This window comes from Taudactylus pleione, unplaced genomic scaffold, assembly GCF_031769625.1.
Source record: "Taudactylus pleione unplaced genomic scaffold, aTauple2 ptg001370l, whole genome shotgun sequence".
Lineage (NCBI taxonomy): Eukaryota > Metazoa > Chordata > Amphibia > Anura > Myobatrachidae > Taudactylus > Taudactylus pleione.
Window position 1 is genome coordinate 60001 of NW_028285770.1, and position 16365 is coordinate 76365.

A 16365-nucleotide genomic window follows, 5' to 3' on the forward strand; every position below is an offset into this window, starting at 1 on the left:
TTGCTGTTGGTAGGAGCTGAATATTGTTAATGGTGGGGTCTGAGGGGAAGATCCCTTTGCAGATTTGTCAGTGGGTTGGAGGGATTTAAAAACTCTCAAAACTGGGTTTCCCTTTATGTTAATACCTTGTTTTTGTAGTGGAGGGAGGAGTTTCTTATTTAGTTTCCTCACTGCCCATCTCATTCTTAACTTGTGTTGTTAAAAGTTGAAAATCGCTACTAAATTGATTAGAAAATGTACAAAGAGCAAGTCAGATACAAGGTGATGTTGGGAGCCTTACATAAAGGGGGGTTATTACCGGTAGCTCTGTGTCTCTGCTTGGGCTGTATGATGAAAAAGACACACAAACATGTTCATTCCTTCATTAATGTACCACTGGCTTTCCTATGGCTCATTAAACTCCTCGATGATAAAACACTATTGCTTTTTCTTCTCCTTTAGCCCGATGTGTGGACCTACCAGATACTGGTCCTTGTCGAGCCCACTTTCAACGGTGGTACTATGATCCTCTATTAATGAAGTGCATGGGCTTTACTTACGGGGGCTGTGCTGGGAACTTGAATAACTTTGTTGAGGAAATACATTGTGCACATTTTTGTGAAGGGGTTTCAGGTGAGTTTAACTCTTAATATGTTTGAATGTACTTTTTGTTTTTTGGGGTATGTATGTAAAATATTTAGACAATTTCTAAAGGTGTTAAATGAGGGAAAACTATATTTTTTCTTTTTTACATGACCCCCTATATCTGGATAAACTTATTTTTATTTATTTTAAAAAAAATTATTTCACTACAGTGACCAACAAATCTGTTTTTGTTTTACAGACGTGGATATTTTTACAGACCCATCAGAACACAGTCCTCAGGAGAGTTCAGGTGAGTTATAGTGATGTGTAAATCCCTGTTTCAAGCCAAATATCCATCTCCGTTTAGATTCTTTGTCTTGTCTACCATGTATAGGCATCATATTGCATGGTGTATACCAACAATTCATAACTTTGCAACTTGTATACAGAGCAAATTAGTTGGCTACTTGAATTTTTCCATACAAAGCTTTGTTAAAGACTTTTGATAAACGCATTAAAACGGTTTTATATATTGAAACATTGAAAAAGCCACAAGTGCAATACTGGTATCCAGCGACAGACTGGGGCTGTAATTCGGCTCTGGCATCCCTGTTGTTCACCCATGGGAAAAGAAACGTGACTACGTCTCACAGGGGTCTGGTTCTGTCTCAAGGGGGTATGCCATGAGTCACGGGGGCATGGCCTTGTGGCAAGCCCCCATTTAAGTATGCTGGTCAAACTGAGTACTGGGAGGTGGAGTGGTTTGGCTAGGCATTTACACACCCGGTCTGCCCCATCTGGCATTTGCCGGATGGCCGGTCTGGCCATACTGGTAATAATGTGTGCTCCATTATGCTGGTTGGTAGATACCCCAGGCTGATATTTACATCTATATGTGGAGTTCTCTCTTTCTCAAAATCTGATACATTCATCAATCCAAATAAAGGGCAAGGGAGTGCTCATTGTGCCCAAATCAATATGACTCAGGAAAAGTTTTATATATTTATGATAATATACTGTAGCTAATTTTTGCAGCTGATCACTGATCAATGCGACATACGATGTCCACACCAGATGGACTACTATCTAAGGAGGAAGCACAATTTCAATAGTGCAGTATGGTTGTAAAACTAATTTAATGATTACATTTCACTGTGATCAGCTGTGGATATCAGACAAATTCTATTATCAAGCATACATAAGCTACATTTATTTTTGACCAGTAACCTTTTCCTATGTCCAGCGGCGAACTAGGCTCTGAGCCCAGGGCAAATTTAAGATTGGCGCCCCCCCTTACAGGAAAATACATGTTGCGCGCAAAAAATGGGCGTGGTCAATCAATGAAAGGGGCGTGGCTACTAAGAATGGGGCAGGCCAACATGACTCGCCACCAATTTCTTGTCAGTCTGGGAACATTCCTTTCTATTCCATATGCACCTTACCTGTACGGTGGTTTCTCACAATGTGGAACTTCTGAAGAAATATATCCTTCCTGGGACGACGGCATCTTCAGTCAGTATTCACTATTCATGTAGGTCACATCGTCCGGAAGATGCCCGTTTGTGTAGGAATATTAACAAGGTCATCATCATATGATAGTGGTTCAACCAGACTCCTTCCCCCTGCGTCTCTCAGCCACACCATCATCTCCCCCTGCATCGTCTCTTAGCCACACCATCATCTCCCTCCGTGTCATCTCTGCTTAGCCACACCATCGCCTCCCCCCCCCCCCCCACATCATCTCTCGGCACACCATCACACCCCCCCCCTCCCCGCACCGACTCGCTGCACACCATCACCACCCCCCGCGCCAACTCTCAGCACACCGCCACCTCAAACCCCCCCCGCGCCAACTCTCAGCACACCACCACCCCCCCCTGCGTTCTCCCAAGCCACCATCACCTTCCCCCCTGCATTCTCTTAACACACAGACACACACTGACATATACATACACACACACACTGACACAGATACACAAACTGACAGTGTCATTCACACTGACACAGATACACACGCACACCCAGTCACACACTGACACAGATACACACAGTGATAGACACACACTGACACACACACACACACCTTTCACACAAATGCAGCCAGCCAAGTGAAAACATCACTGACATCAATTGAAAGTCACCCCCCCCCTCCTTGCGGCAGTCCTCCATCCACCCCGCGGGAAGTCTCAGACCCCACCACCCTCCTATCCCTGAAAAAAAAAAAAATTATACTTACCTGGCTGGTCCGGAGCAGAGAGTGTACCTGGGAAGGAGAATCACCCTGTCACAGTCCGACGGCAGCTATCAGTATAGAGAGAATGGGAAGGGGCTGTGCGCTTCTGCTGCAGCTCCCCCTACAGTCCCCCAGCAGCACCAACAGGCACTCATGCCTGTTTGTTCAATATTCAGTCCGGGAGCAATAGAGGTGCGGGGGAGGGGGTGGGTCGTACGGTGTTCTGGCCTCCGCTGGGCCTGCCATGGCGCCCTGCTTACCCTGCTCTGGTTATGCCACTGCCTGTGTCCTAGCGATTCGGGCACTATTAGGGCTTCCTTGTCTTTTATTTAGGTACCTTGGTTTTTGGAGACTTCAGCTGGAGAGGATGGCAACCAGGGTCAGCTGCCACAGATTCATGAATTATGGACTCTTACATTTTATAAAATATCTCTCTAGTTGCATGTAGTTGGGCACTAGGTAATAGTAGTTAGATGCCGAGGTGCCGTCCTTAGGAACAGATATACTCTAATATACTTCGCCTGGACAAAGAAAAGGCAGCACTCTTGATGGAAAAAGCTATCGTATTGGATGCATACACCCTGATGAAAAGACCCCAGTGGTCTTGAAACATTGGCATATGGATTTTATATTTTGATGTGTCCAATATAACTTTTTGTATCAAGACAGAGGAGGGCTGTCTCTACTTTGTCAGGTAAAATGTATGCATGTATCCCAATGTCAGCACCAGCACTCCAGTACCATAGACCTGGATCAACTTGCTCTGGTGCCCTCCTCACTCCAAACAAACAAGAGGCAGCACTCGGAGACTTTCAAGAAGTGAACCCTGTATTAGGGTGTTTTAGAGATGGTAACACAGATGTACTAAGCTCTGGAAAGTGATAAAGTGAGAATGATAAACTACCAGCCACTCAGCTCCCAACTGTCATGTTACAGTCTGTGTTTGAAAAATGACAGTTGTGAGCTGATTGGCTGGTGGTTTATCATTCTCACTTTATCACTTTCCAGAGCTTAGTACATCTGGCCCTATATACTGTATATAATAATCTCTATTTTTCTGAGGTGAGAATATTACAGGATAGGTTCTGGGTTTCCCCTGATTTGTGGTATCTGGTGACCGTCGGTCACCAATCACACCGTGACAGAGGCAAGCTGATGTATAATCCCCTTGTTGCAGCAAGCAGACAGACAGATTTCTTCACAACAAAGCTGTTTATTTAGCTATGTAGATTCACACCAATTGGGAAAGAAAAGAGAAAAACGCAAAACCAGCTACTTGAGAGCTGGACAATTTGTAACAAGAGAATTGCACAATTGTACCAATTAGTATTCACTTTGAAACAATGTAACTACAATGGATATAGCCAGGCAATACACAATTCTTATAGCGGCAGTGTTCTAGAAAACATGTTAAAGACATAAATTAGATTATATCCAGATATCAGCAACACTTTACTCCCGGAAACTACAGTGAATGTGTGTACAGTTCTGCAATTTACTGATGAGCAAAGTGTCTACAGGCTGGATCTTCTAACTAGAGATGTGCGCCGACCCCCGTGTTTTGGATCTGTATCTCCTTCAAGGTTTTGGATCTGGATTTGGTTTTGCAAAACCACCCTTGCATGTTTTGGTTTAGGATCTGTATTTTTTTTTAAAAATTGGTAAAAACATCTAAAATCACATAATTTGGTCCTGTTTTTGTTCCTATAGTACAAAGGTTCTCAAACTCTGTCCTCAGGACCCCAAACAGTGCATGTTTTCCAGGTATCCTCACAGAATTACATGTGAAATAATTAGCTCCACCCCTGGATCTTTTAAAATGTGTTAGTAAGTAATGAATACACCTGTGCACCTGCTGGGTGACCAGGAAAATGTGAACTGTGTGGCGTCCTGAGGACCGAGTTTGAGAACCACTGCTATAGTATAATGAGCCTTAATAACATTAATTTCCAGTCATCTCCAGTCAATTTTGACCACCTCACAGCTCACATTATTGTTCACCAACATAGGCCAAACGAGCAGCGGCACAAACACACGGCAGTTATTTCTGTTTACATATTAGTACTGTATTAACAATAACCAATCATACCAACTCACAAGTGCGTTTAGTAGAAACAATACAACACAGAAATGTACTAAAATTGTGCGTGGAATATCCTTGCTCAAAAAAAGTAGTCTTCGTTAACAGGCAGCAAACAAAAAAACTGTTAAACCATGTTTAAATAGCAACAGCAGACATGAATGCCCCCTGCACAAGTGAACATGCCCCAACACATGCCTATTCTCAGTGCCCTACCTGAATTTCCATTCTGGTGCCGCTGGGCATCTGATGACTGGCACTCCTTGCCCATGTAAAGCCCAAATCAATCAGCCTTTTTGTTGAGCAGTTCACCATAATCTCCCCAACCATAAAAACAGCATTCCGTAGCTGCGGGTTAGAAACAGTGTGGGTCGGATACAGTACAGGGTACCTTGTAGGTTGGATACAGTGTGGGTTGAATACAATGGGAGTTGGTTACAGTGCAGTTTACAGTGAAGGTTGGATACAGTGTGGTTTGGATTCAGTGCGGGATAGAGTGTGGGTTGGAAACCGTGCAGGCCGGATACAGTCCGGGATATGGTGTAGGTTGGATACAGTGCGGGTTGGATAATAAGAGTTATGGTATACCTTGTAACTCTTTTTCTTCAAGGTCCATTGGGTCCACAGGATCTACCTTGGGGTATGTAGTTGGAGAGATCAATTGCACCAAACAGCTACAGCTTTATAGCTCCCAGCATGCACTGGTCCCTCCCCCTATATACCCCACCTCCAGCCACAGGCATTCAGTTTGTAAACAAGCCTAACGGCAAGAGATGGAATGTGGAGAAGGAAGTACAATGTACCCAAGAAATACTCTCAAAATACAAAGAGGGAATCAGTGATACAAAAACGCAAAGAACAGATCCCAACTGAGGCCTGGTGCGTCAGGGTGGGTGCCCTGTGGACCCTATGGACCTCGAAGAAAGAGTTAACCAAGGTATGTTATACCATAGCTCTTTTTTTTTTTTTCTTCAGGGTCCATAGGGTCCACAGGATCTACCTTGGGGACGTCCTAAAGCAGTTCCCTTAAGGATAGGGACGCGCCTGAGCAGAGAGGAGAATCCGCAGCCCAAAGAAAGCATCCTGGGAGTCAAGTGTCAAATGCATAGAATTTGATAAAGGTATGGATGGAAGACCAAGTGGCTGCCTTGCACAACTATTCAGCCGAGGCACCAAGTCTAACCGCCCACGATGGTCCGACTGACCGAGTAGATTGTGCTGTCACCTTGTTAGGAACAGGGAGATCAGCCTGTATATAGATCTGAGCAATAGTCGTACGCAGCCAGTGAGCCAAAGTCTGTTTGTTTGCTGGCCTGCCGTGTTTGTGAAACCCATATAACGCAAAGAGCGAATCTGATTTGGTGATGGAGCTGGTACTACCCACGTAGATACGAAGGGCTCGAACCACATCCAGGGAAGTTTCACCTGTAAGGAGGTTTGAAGATTGAAAAGCTGGGACTACAATTTTCTCATTCATATGGAAACGGGATACTTATTAATAAACAGTGATCTATTATACATCAGCAGTGTGTCTTTTTTGTATTTATTTTGGAAACTGGATACTACCTTCAGAAGGTAACCCGCCTTAGTACGAAGGACAGCTCTATTTTGATGAAAAATCAAATATGGAGAGCGACATGACAGTGCTGCCAAGTCAGAAACTCTACGAGCTGAAGAGAAAGTGTCTTCGCTGTCAACCATCTTAAGTCCATCTTATCCAAGGGTTCAAAGGGGAGAATTTTCAGCGCCCTGCAAACTAAGGATAAATCCCATGGTGCTACCGAAGGGACAAATGGGGGTTGAAGTCGGAGAACCCCCTGCAAAAATGTTCTTGCATCTGCCAGGTGCGCAATTCTGCACTGGAACAAAACTGACCAAGCAGAAACCTGAACCCTCAAGGTAGCCATGCGCCGACGTAAGTCTAAACCAGCCTGCAGAAAAGCAAGTACTCTTGAAACCTTAAGGACATATTTTGTTTGGGAACGCCAACGAAAATATGAATGACAAATCCTGTGATAGATGGGGGCTGAAGCAGGCTTCCTTGCCCTCCATCATTGTCTGGATCACAGAAGCAGAGAAACATTTGGCCTTTAAGACGGAAGCCTCAATAGCCACACCGTCAAGGAAAGCCGAGGTACATCCGGATATAGGCAGTGGAAGTGGCCTGTCTATGGATAGACATGTCAGTTCAGTGAACCAATGTCTCCTGGGCCAGGCAGGAGCTATTGGTATTAACCTGCTGCCTTCCTGCTTGAACTTTCTGACTCTTGGGAGGAGGGATATCAGCGGAAACGGGCATGCCAACCTGAAGTTCCACCTCACCGCCAGACTGTCCACGAAGGTGGCTGAGAGGTCCTTCGTTCTGGGGACCTTTGTGGTAGATGAAGTACTCTGCCAAAAAACTTAGTTATGCTTACTTCCCATCGAAATCGGAAGATATCCAGCAGTGCCATCAGTTCAGAACTGGCAGAAACCAGTGGGACCCAGGTACCACCCATCTACTGTTTGGAGAAGTCTGGCCAGAAGTGGTCTTCATGGTAGAGTTGCAGCCAAAACACCATACCTTTGACGTGGAAACAAGGCCAAGCGACTGAACTATGCACGAAAACATAGGAACTGGGGTGAAGAAAAATGGCAGCAGGTGCTCTGGACAGATGAGTCAAAATGTGAAATATGACTGTAACAGAAGACAGTTTGTTCGCCGAGGCGCTGGAGAGAGCGGCACAATGATGAGTGTCTGCGGGCCACAGTGAAGCATGGTGGAGATTCCTTGCAAGATTGGGGCTTCTATTTGAGCATAGTTGAAGATTTGGGCCAGAATAATGGTGTCCTCAATGCTGAGAAATACAGGCAGGTACCTATCCATCATGCAGTACCATCAGAGAGGCGTCGGAATGGCTCCAAATTTATTCTGCAGCAGGACAAAGACCCCAAACATACAGCCAATGTCATTAAGAACTATCTTCAGTGTACAGAAGAACAAGGAGTCCTGGAAGTGATGATAATGACCCCCACAGAGCTCTGATCTCAACATAACCGAGTCTGTCTGGGATTACATGAAGAGACAGAAGGATTTGAGCAAGCCTACATCCAGAGAAAATCTGTGGTTAGTTCTCCAAGATGTTTGGAACCACCTCCCTGCTGAGTTCCTTCAAAAACTGTGTGCAAGTGTACCTAGAAGAACTGATACTGTATTGAAGGCAAAGGGTGGTCACACCAAATATTGATTTGATTTAGATTTCTGTTCAATCACTTTGCATTTTAATTGATAAAAATAAACTATTAACATTTCTATTTTTGAAACCATTCTTACTTCGCAGCATCTTTTCCACATATGCCTAAAACTTTTGCACAATAGTGTGTATGTGTGTACGTGTGTGTGTGTGTGTACGTGTGTGTGTATATAATATATATATATATATATATATATATATATAATTATTGTATATGTCTGTGGTCTGGCACTCACACCTCGTGTGCTGTTAAAATGAATGCTGGGGTGTTCCTTAGGGTTCTTACTATCCTATGGGTAACACAATAATAACCAGGAGTAACTCCACAGGTTGCGGGGATTAAGGTACTCTCCAGACTTGTTAGTTCACAATAATTCATAGCATTTATTAGCATTCGTAGACATAGTTGCCAACGTTTCGGTCCACATTAGAACCTTTATCAAGGCATAGTACATTAAGAGATACATATAGCTGTAATATAGAAAGAAACAAACAAAACTCAGAAGAAAGACCTGGTTACAGATATGCTTTCCAGGCCCTTAATCTGGTTGCAAATGCTGAAAATAATCTCTAATGTAGACATCAGACAGACAGGTATATGAACAGTCAAACTGTATTGCATGTATTGAAAAACAGCCTCATATGGAGCTCAATATCAGGATAATACACAGGCTATAAATATCACAAAATCATTTAATGAATCATGCAAGGGAAAAAAATGCAAGGAAACAATGGGATGTAGTCCGGAAGCCGACGGTCTAAATGCCGACCTCCGGCTTCCAGACACTCTAATCCACAGGTTCTCAAACTCTGTCCTCAGGACCCCACACAGTGCATGTTTTCCAGGTCTCACCACAGAGTCACAAAGTGAAATAATTAGCTCCACTGGTGGATCTTTTAAAATGTGTCAGTGAGTAATGAATACACCTGTGCACCTGCTAGGTGACCTGCAAAATGTGAACTGTGTGGGGTCCTGAGGACCGAGTTTGAAAACCACTGCTCTAATCCCTGCGTGGTACTAATGACAGGTGTCAAACTCGACACTCGACGCCTGTCATTAACCAGACCGACACCCGGCATACCGAACGAAGGTTAGTCGGGTGCGGGCAGCCACGGGGGGGGGGGGGGGGGGAGGGTTAGGTTTAGGGCTCCCGGGGGAACAGGGTTAAGCCCCCCCGGGAGGTTAGGGTTTGGCTAGGGGAAGGGGGGTTAGGATTAGGCACCCCCCGGGGGACTTAGGTTTAGGCAGCCGGGAAGGGTGGGGTTAGGTTTAGGCACTTATAGGGGGGGTTAGGGACTTGGGGGGGAGGTTAGGGTAAGGCACCCCTAAGGGAGGGTTAGGGGATAGAATTAGAATTAGGTTAGCGTTACTTACCTTAGGACGCTCTGGATTTTCACACTTGTCGGGCAGCCGCTGTCAGGATTTGAACATGCATCCGGCGGTAATACTTACCATACCCGGAAACAATTGCTCAGTAATAAGAAGGTGATTGTGTATACAAAAAAAAATCTAATTAAAGTTTTATGTTCAAATATATTTCTCGACACATGATCTTTTGATATAAGAACAGCTGGGCTAACACCTGTGGTGATCTATTTTGATCATATCAGATGTACAAGAATACTATAGATTTCATCATGTTTATGTAATATATGGAACATAAAAAACAGTAATGATATCTATATGTGTGAGGGCTGTAGAGCATCCAAGTCACAATCCGACAAATATAACTAATATTTCCTTATCGTATGACTTACAAACATGCAACCTGTGTGTCATAGTATAGAGAGGGGTGTATCATCAGCTATATAGGCTTCCGTTATTATAACCAAGGCCGCAACTGGGGGGGGGGCAAAGGGAGCACGTGACCCGGGTGCTGGGGAGAGACTGCCGGGAGGCTAGGTTGCTGCTCTTGAGGGTTTGGAGCCACATCCGTCCTTGAGAGGCTCAGAGACGCCGTCAGTCTAATGTGGTGCTGGTCGCAAGCCAATCAGCAGAGGCTACCGGTCTGTGAGCTCCAATTGGTTCGTAAGTGGCTCCACATTACAATGACGTCAGTACTGACTGTTCCCCAGCATATGGCAGCCATGTCCCGTGCCACCCCGAACTCACCCACTACACGGCCCTGGCATGTAAGAGAAGGGACATGGGGCCTTATTGTGGCTTAATGTAAAAGAGGTTTTACTGTGGCATAATGTGTTGTAAGGGGCATTTCTGTGGCATAATGTGTTGTAAGGGGCATTAATGTCTGGCATAATGTGTTGTAAGGGGCATTAATGTCTGGCATAATGTGTTGTAAGGGGCATTAATGTGTGGCATAATGTGTTGTAAGCAGGGCCGGCAACAGAAATCTTGGGTCCCGATACACTGATGTCTCTGGGGGCCCCCCCTTGAAACTTCCCCTACCAGCCCCCTCGACCTAAAAACTTAGAACCCCCACATTTAATGACAGGCCTTATTCAATCACTTGATGATTTTCATGCATGATTATCCCGTTGATAACGAGTGTGAACCCATAGTGCCCACTGTTATGGAATTACCCCATGCGGTAAAGTCCCAGGGGGACTTGAAGGGCTGTATTCAATTAGGCTGAGAAAAGCCGTTAATGGCGATACTTTATCGCTGATTACGCCATTTTCACAGTTTTCACTTATCCCCATATTCAATTTTTCCGACTTTTCGCCGGTGCGAAAAGTCTATGCATCAGACTCAGCGAAAAAGTATCACCTATGAGTACCCCAAATTTGATGGGACTAGTTATTTTTCCATAAAAAAGTTGCTAAATGCTATTCTTCACCACTTTCTCAAAGATGCAAAAAAGCAGCTATTGAGACCATTTAAAGACCACCAAATACCTTTAGCAGGCCTAATTGGGGGTACCCATAGTGATCCCCCTTGTCAGAGCATCTTTTGGGGGGTGCCCGGCTGATTGCCCCATAAATGACAGGACTTTTCACTGATTTCATTTTTGCCGGGTACCGTTTTCGATGATTTGGAATTGAATACGGGGATACGCAGGTACGAGTGTGACCCTTTTTCGTACCTGAAACCAGCGATGACTGCAAAAAGTCCGGCAACTGACTTTTCGCTCCAAATTGAATATGCCCCTAAGTGCAATTTCTAAAGCTTATCGCACAGAGGGCACTTGGTAATATGTGCATTGTTGTCCTTGGATAGTATTCCACATCCTTAATTGAGTACACTTACAAGTCATCACCCTGTGTCTGTCCTGTGCCTGAGTGTTATGGACACACAAGAGTAACAGGTCCCTAACAGGGAATGGGGAGTAACAGGGAAGAGCACCGTCCGCTGCTCCGACATAGTACAATCCTGACTGTTGCTTTTTTCTTCTTTTTCTGATACATATAGAGAACGCATGCCTATTGCCCTTTTATGTCAGTAGTGTTCTTCAGGCCCTTGGTTATCTCCTAAAAATGTTAATCTCTGGATTAAACTGCAAATTTTACCTCCTGCGCTGCATCTTTCTCATTGTTTAGGAGCGTTGTGGAAGTCCATCATTCATTGCTTTACCCACACTCAGGTTATCTTTGGACTATTATATATATTAATTCCATGTAATACTACAGACCTGAACAACCTATGGCTATTCAAGTTCTGTGAAACTATAAGTCCCAGCACACTCTGAAAGCGGCAGAGCATGCTTGTAGTTTCTCAACATTGGGAGAGGATCAGGTTGTCCAGGCTTGGCCTTAGGGTACATGCACCTTCATTTGTTATATAGGAGGTGTGGTAAAAGTTGTCTGCTAGCATAAATTTGTGGATCATTTCATTGGGAGGGGTGTGAACAGTGCCATAGCAGGGAGGCTCTGGCCCTTATCCGGCACTACACCCCCTGATGCACATGATATCACACAGCAGGCACCTGGGGGAGCTCCGGAGGATCAGGAAGGTGGCAGCCAGGCCGTTGGGGTAGTGACTGTGCAGCTTCTCACCCGGGCACCATGGGTAGTGGCATTGGTCGCACACCCCTTGTTTAAGCCCTGATTGAGATATGCAACTGAAATATTCTACAATTTCCTTTAGATATAAATCACCATCTTGCAAGTCTGATATAAAGGGTGTGATTTTTAGTAGAGATGTGCAGTTCGGTTTTCCTGAAATACGAACACCTGAACTTTGGAGTTCTGAGACGAATAGTCTGTTTGCAATCGCTTTGGGGATTCTTAGTAGAACCAAAGCCTATCTCAGGTCTGTTCTGAACTCTGATTTAAAACCTGGGGCCGGATGCAGCAAAGGGAGAAAGTGGGCTTGGATGCAGTGGGTAATGCCATTTCCTGATGGAGTTCTCCTCCAATCGGATCCCTCCCAACATCCCCGGCGGCGTGTGTCATTGTCATTATGCACGGAATGACACCAGAGGGGCTTCTGGGTCATAGACCCGGAAGTCCATCATTCGCAAAGTACCGCTCTTCCCGTGTGAGTTGTGCTTTGTTGTTTTCTTCATGCATACTGACGTAATTAACGCCGACATGCATGCGAAGGGTGGCGGGATGTATCGCTTCCCGAATGCGATGAGTCATCCATCCCGCCCCCAAACTCTGGTTTTTTATTACATGTAAACCAGTCCAAATTCCATGATTTTAGCTGTTATATCAGTTTATTTTAATAGATTTTTTTATGAAATCCAAAGCCAAACCAAAACACTTGAGGGTAGTTTTGACAAAACCAAAACACGGTGATGATGAATTACAGCCAAAACAAAAAATACGTGGATCCGTGCACATCGATAATTTTTGTCATTCATATTAGCATGGCTATGACTAGCCATGAGCTGTTTGGGAACTTATGTAACATACTGAGCACACACTACTCATACTGTATTAGCCGTGTCCACTGTGCACATACTGTCAGATACCAGTCTTCCCTAAAACCTTTCATTAACACAGTCCTATGTTCTCCATTGATTACAGTGTCCATGATATTAGTACATGATGATATTACAATCTGCAATCTCTGTGAATGAGGCATCCATTGTGCTGCTAATTGTTTTGTGTTTGTTATTTTAAATCCCAGAAAGTGAACACAAAATGTACAACTAAGAGAAGGGTCCGAAAAGTATTGAATTCAATGTGTCGTGGTGTATGGTTACAATGCATCGATTAACACATTGTTGTGTGTTTGCCTTCTGCAGGCTCGGCTGAAGTGGCTATTGCAGTGTTCCTGGGTATCTGTATCCTGGTTGTACTTGCTGTAATCGGATACTGTTATATAAAAAAGAGAAAAAGTAGCCGCAAGCGACAAACAAATGTGAATAACGCTGCCCTTGCCGCAACTGAAGACACCGAGCACCTAGTGTATAACCGGACCACCAAACCCGTGTGACAACTGATAACTTCCCACGAAAAAATTCATTTGCTTTTCACACTTTGTTCAACACTCCAAGCTGTGGTTTACTGCACTGGGAGATCACAAAGCCACGAATGATGCAGAGAAATATTAGTTACTCATGGCCACCTAGGTAATTGTTGTGGATCAAGTGAATTGAACAATTTACCTCCCATGAGCACATAGAAGACACAATGAGACCCAGAAGTTTATTTCAATGTGTTTTTTAAATAAAATGTAGGTAAAACTAACATTATAATAGACTGTATTGTTTGGCAACTCCCCCCTAGAGTACAGCAATGTATCACTCTGTTCTATTGTCTTTTGTCACAAATTATTATTTTTTTTCGAGGCATGGTGGGAGGGGGGAGGGGGGGGTTGTTGGTTTCTGTTTTTATGGGATATATATTATATTTTTTAATCTGTTTATCTTCAATGTATTAGTTATTTACAAAATTGTTCTTCCCTGAACTCCTGCTGCCCACAAGTGAGTGAATCTGCAAAGTGCATTAATTCATTACCTTGAGTTGTCAGTTCATCTAATTGCTTTAGATAGTGTCAGACCAGCATTGCGAATAATGACATTTACAAGAACCCCTACCAATAAATGTGTTTTAGACCTAGTGATGATACACTTTACAAACATTAATTTTAATGTTAATTCGTATGTGTCCATGAAAAAGTGATTAAATGCTGCATCTCAATCACAACACAGAGAAGTCTAATGTCGTCTGATCCGTCTGGATCGACGACATGTCTGCAACATCGTCCAGTGTGCATCGTCAGCAACATTGCGTGCAGGTCCGATGGGCAACATCGTTAGCGAAGGCCATGCTGATGAATTCAGCATGGCCCCCGCTGTCTCGATGTCTTTTTCGACATCGGCAAGTGTGTATGAACTTGCCGATGCCGGGACCCCCGCTGGTCTCGCCGCTAACGAGATCGTGCTCGGTACACATGGTTAAATGTGTACCCAGCATAACCCTGTTGCATTTACACACTAATTTTACAGTTTACAGACTATTTGATATGACCTGTTTCAACTTTCAAGGGTTTTACTTAAATTTAATATTGTTGAATATTTAATCTCTTCACGGTCAGAAAATCTGCAATGCTCAACTTGTCTGTTTAAAGCAGTGAAAGTGCCAGAGATGGATGTGTTCGGTGTTGAAAGTAACTCCAGATAAGCCCTTCAATACCATCCTCCATTTTGTTGAAGACTGTCAAATGTAATAGATTTCACAGTTGTATACAAGTGCTGCTAAAATTTGAAGAGGGTAAAAAAATTGTACATTATATGTATTGTTTTTATTTTTTTAATTAATGTGTAAATTTGTGTTCTAACACACCACCACTTCCTTAGAACCGTTGTTCCATTAACAAAACTATGGAATAAAGTGAGAGACTTTTTTTAATTTCAGTAATGTTATCCATTTTTGGTTCGGTTTATTGCATACATTTTAAATTCATCATACAAACCAACAGTTAAGCATTTTAGATCCAGAACTCCGAAAAGTGTCCGCAAATCTGACACTTCCAACCTTTACAGTTATATTTAGCTTGCATTAGGTCTCTTTATTTTTACACTACTACGCTATTTATATTCCTGGCAGGTAACAACAGTAACTCTTATTATTTACTAAAATAACATCGTTAAGGTTTTCAGTGGCAGCAGAGATTGCTAAAAACAACAATGTATTCCAGTTTATTTTGTGCAAAATTACAATAAGCTGTAAAAAGTGAAAAGCTTTTTGCCAAGAGTATTTCCTGTAATAAAATTTTCTCTGCAAGTAGCAGATAAACTGCTTTAATAAAGTATAGTTTGAATTGACTGCAGAACTTTAAAGACCATACTTTGGGCAATTTTTCTTTATATTGTTCCCCAGTATCATATGGTGCTATGGATATCGCATACCCTCCAACATTTCATTGGAGGGTAAAACCCAATCCACGGTGACTGTGCTTTATCGACTGTTTAAATACAGAATCAATGGCCCGGGACTATGGGAGGAAGGACACACAGTGAGTGACACGCTTACCTTACTTGCTCCTTCTTCTGTCTGCTTTGGGCGGCTACTCACATGACACCACATGCTCGCTGTGGCTCCTCTTTCTCATTCAGCATGCCCTCAAAGTTTTCCTTTGATCACTGAAGCCGGTGCCGCTTGGTTATGACATCACTCCACGCCGGCTTCAGTGATTAGAGGAAAACTTTATTGAGGGCACGCCGGCCAATGCTGTGTAGGTGAGGAAGGAGACGGAGCGGGAGGTGGCTGAGTGAGGTGACTCATGATGAGTCACTTTATTGTGCAGTGACGGGCGGGGCTATCTGCCTGACGGGCGTAATAGCGGGCAGTAGTAGTAGTGATGGACCGGCCCGCTATTAACTCTAGTGTCCAGGCCCGGTACACCGTTACAGCCTGTTTGCCGGTACAGACCTTTAAAAAAATGGTACTGTACCGGCTAAATCCGTATACTTGGAGGGAATGATATCAGATGTGCATACCCGGAGTACCAGGTATTACTCGCTGCTTTGTGGGCCTCACACTTCTCTTCAGAGAATGCACAGGGGAGCCCCAGTTTTGTATTTTTGATTCTACTTTTGAGTTTCTTTGAATTTCTAAGTCAGGAAGCTGTCCGGCCCTGAAATCCGACCAATCACATTAATGCCTTCAAGATCCAATAGGATGGGTATCACAGGAATGGGATCTCCACAATTTATAAGGGAGTGTGTATTCACTACAGGACACATCAGACAGAGAGGAATTGCTACAAAATCTACTGTGCCATTTTATGGAGGATATTTGAAAAATGCCATTATTGGACCCTTCAGAGAAATTAATTCATAGGGATTTGCGATATATCTGTGAGTGCTGGAAACCTGCAGTCCTCAGAATAAAAGCAGTAT

General features: G+C 43.7%; 1 protein-coding gene across 1 annotated transcript in view; it reads left to right on the forward strand.

The window, feature by feature from the left end:
* The window catches only part of SPINT1 (serine peptidase inhibitor, Kunitz type 1), a 65188-nt gene extending 49892 nt beyond the window's left edge, over window positions 1-15296 (forward strand). Inside the window, exons 8-10 of the mRNA XM_088463427.1 lie at window positions 442-612; window positions 824-874; window positions 13264-15296. Coding sequence (XP_088319553.1) covers window positions 442-612; window positions 824-874; window positions 13264-13454 — 413 coding nt within the window. The 3' untranslated portion in view covers window positions 13455-15296. The remainder of the gene's footprint in view (window positions 1-441; window positions 613-823; window positions 875-13263) is intronic.
* The last annotated feature ends 1069 nt before the right edge of the window (window positions 15297-16365 follow it).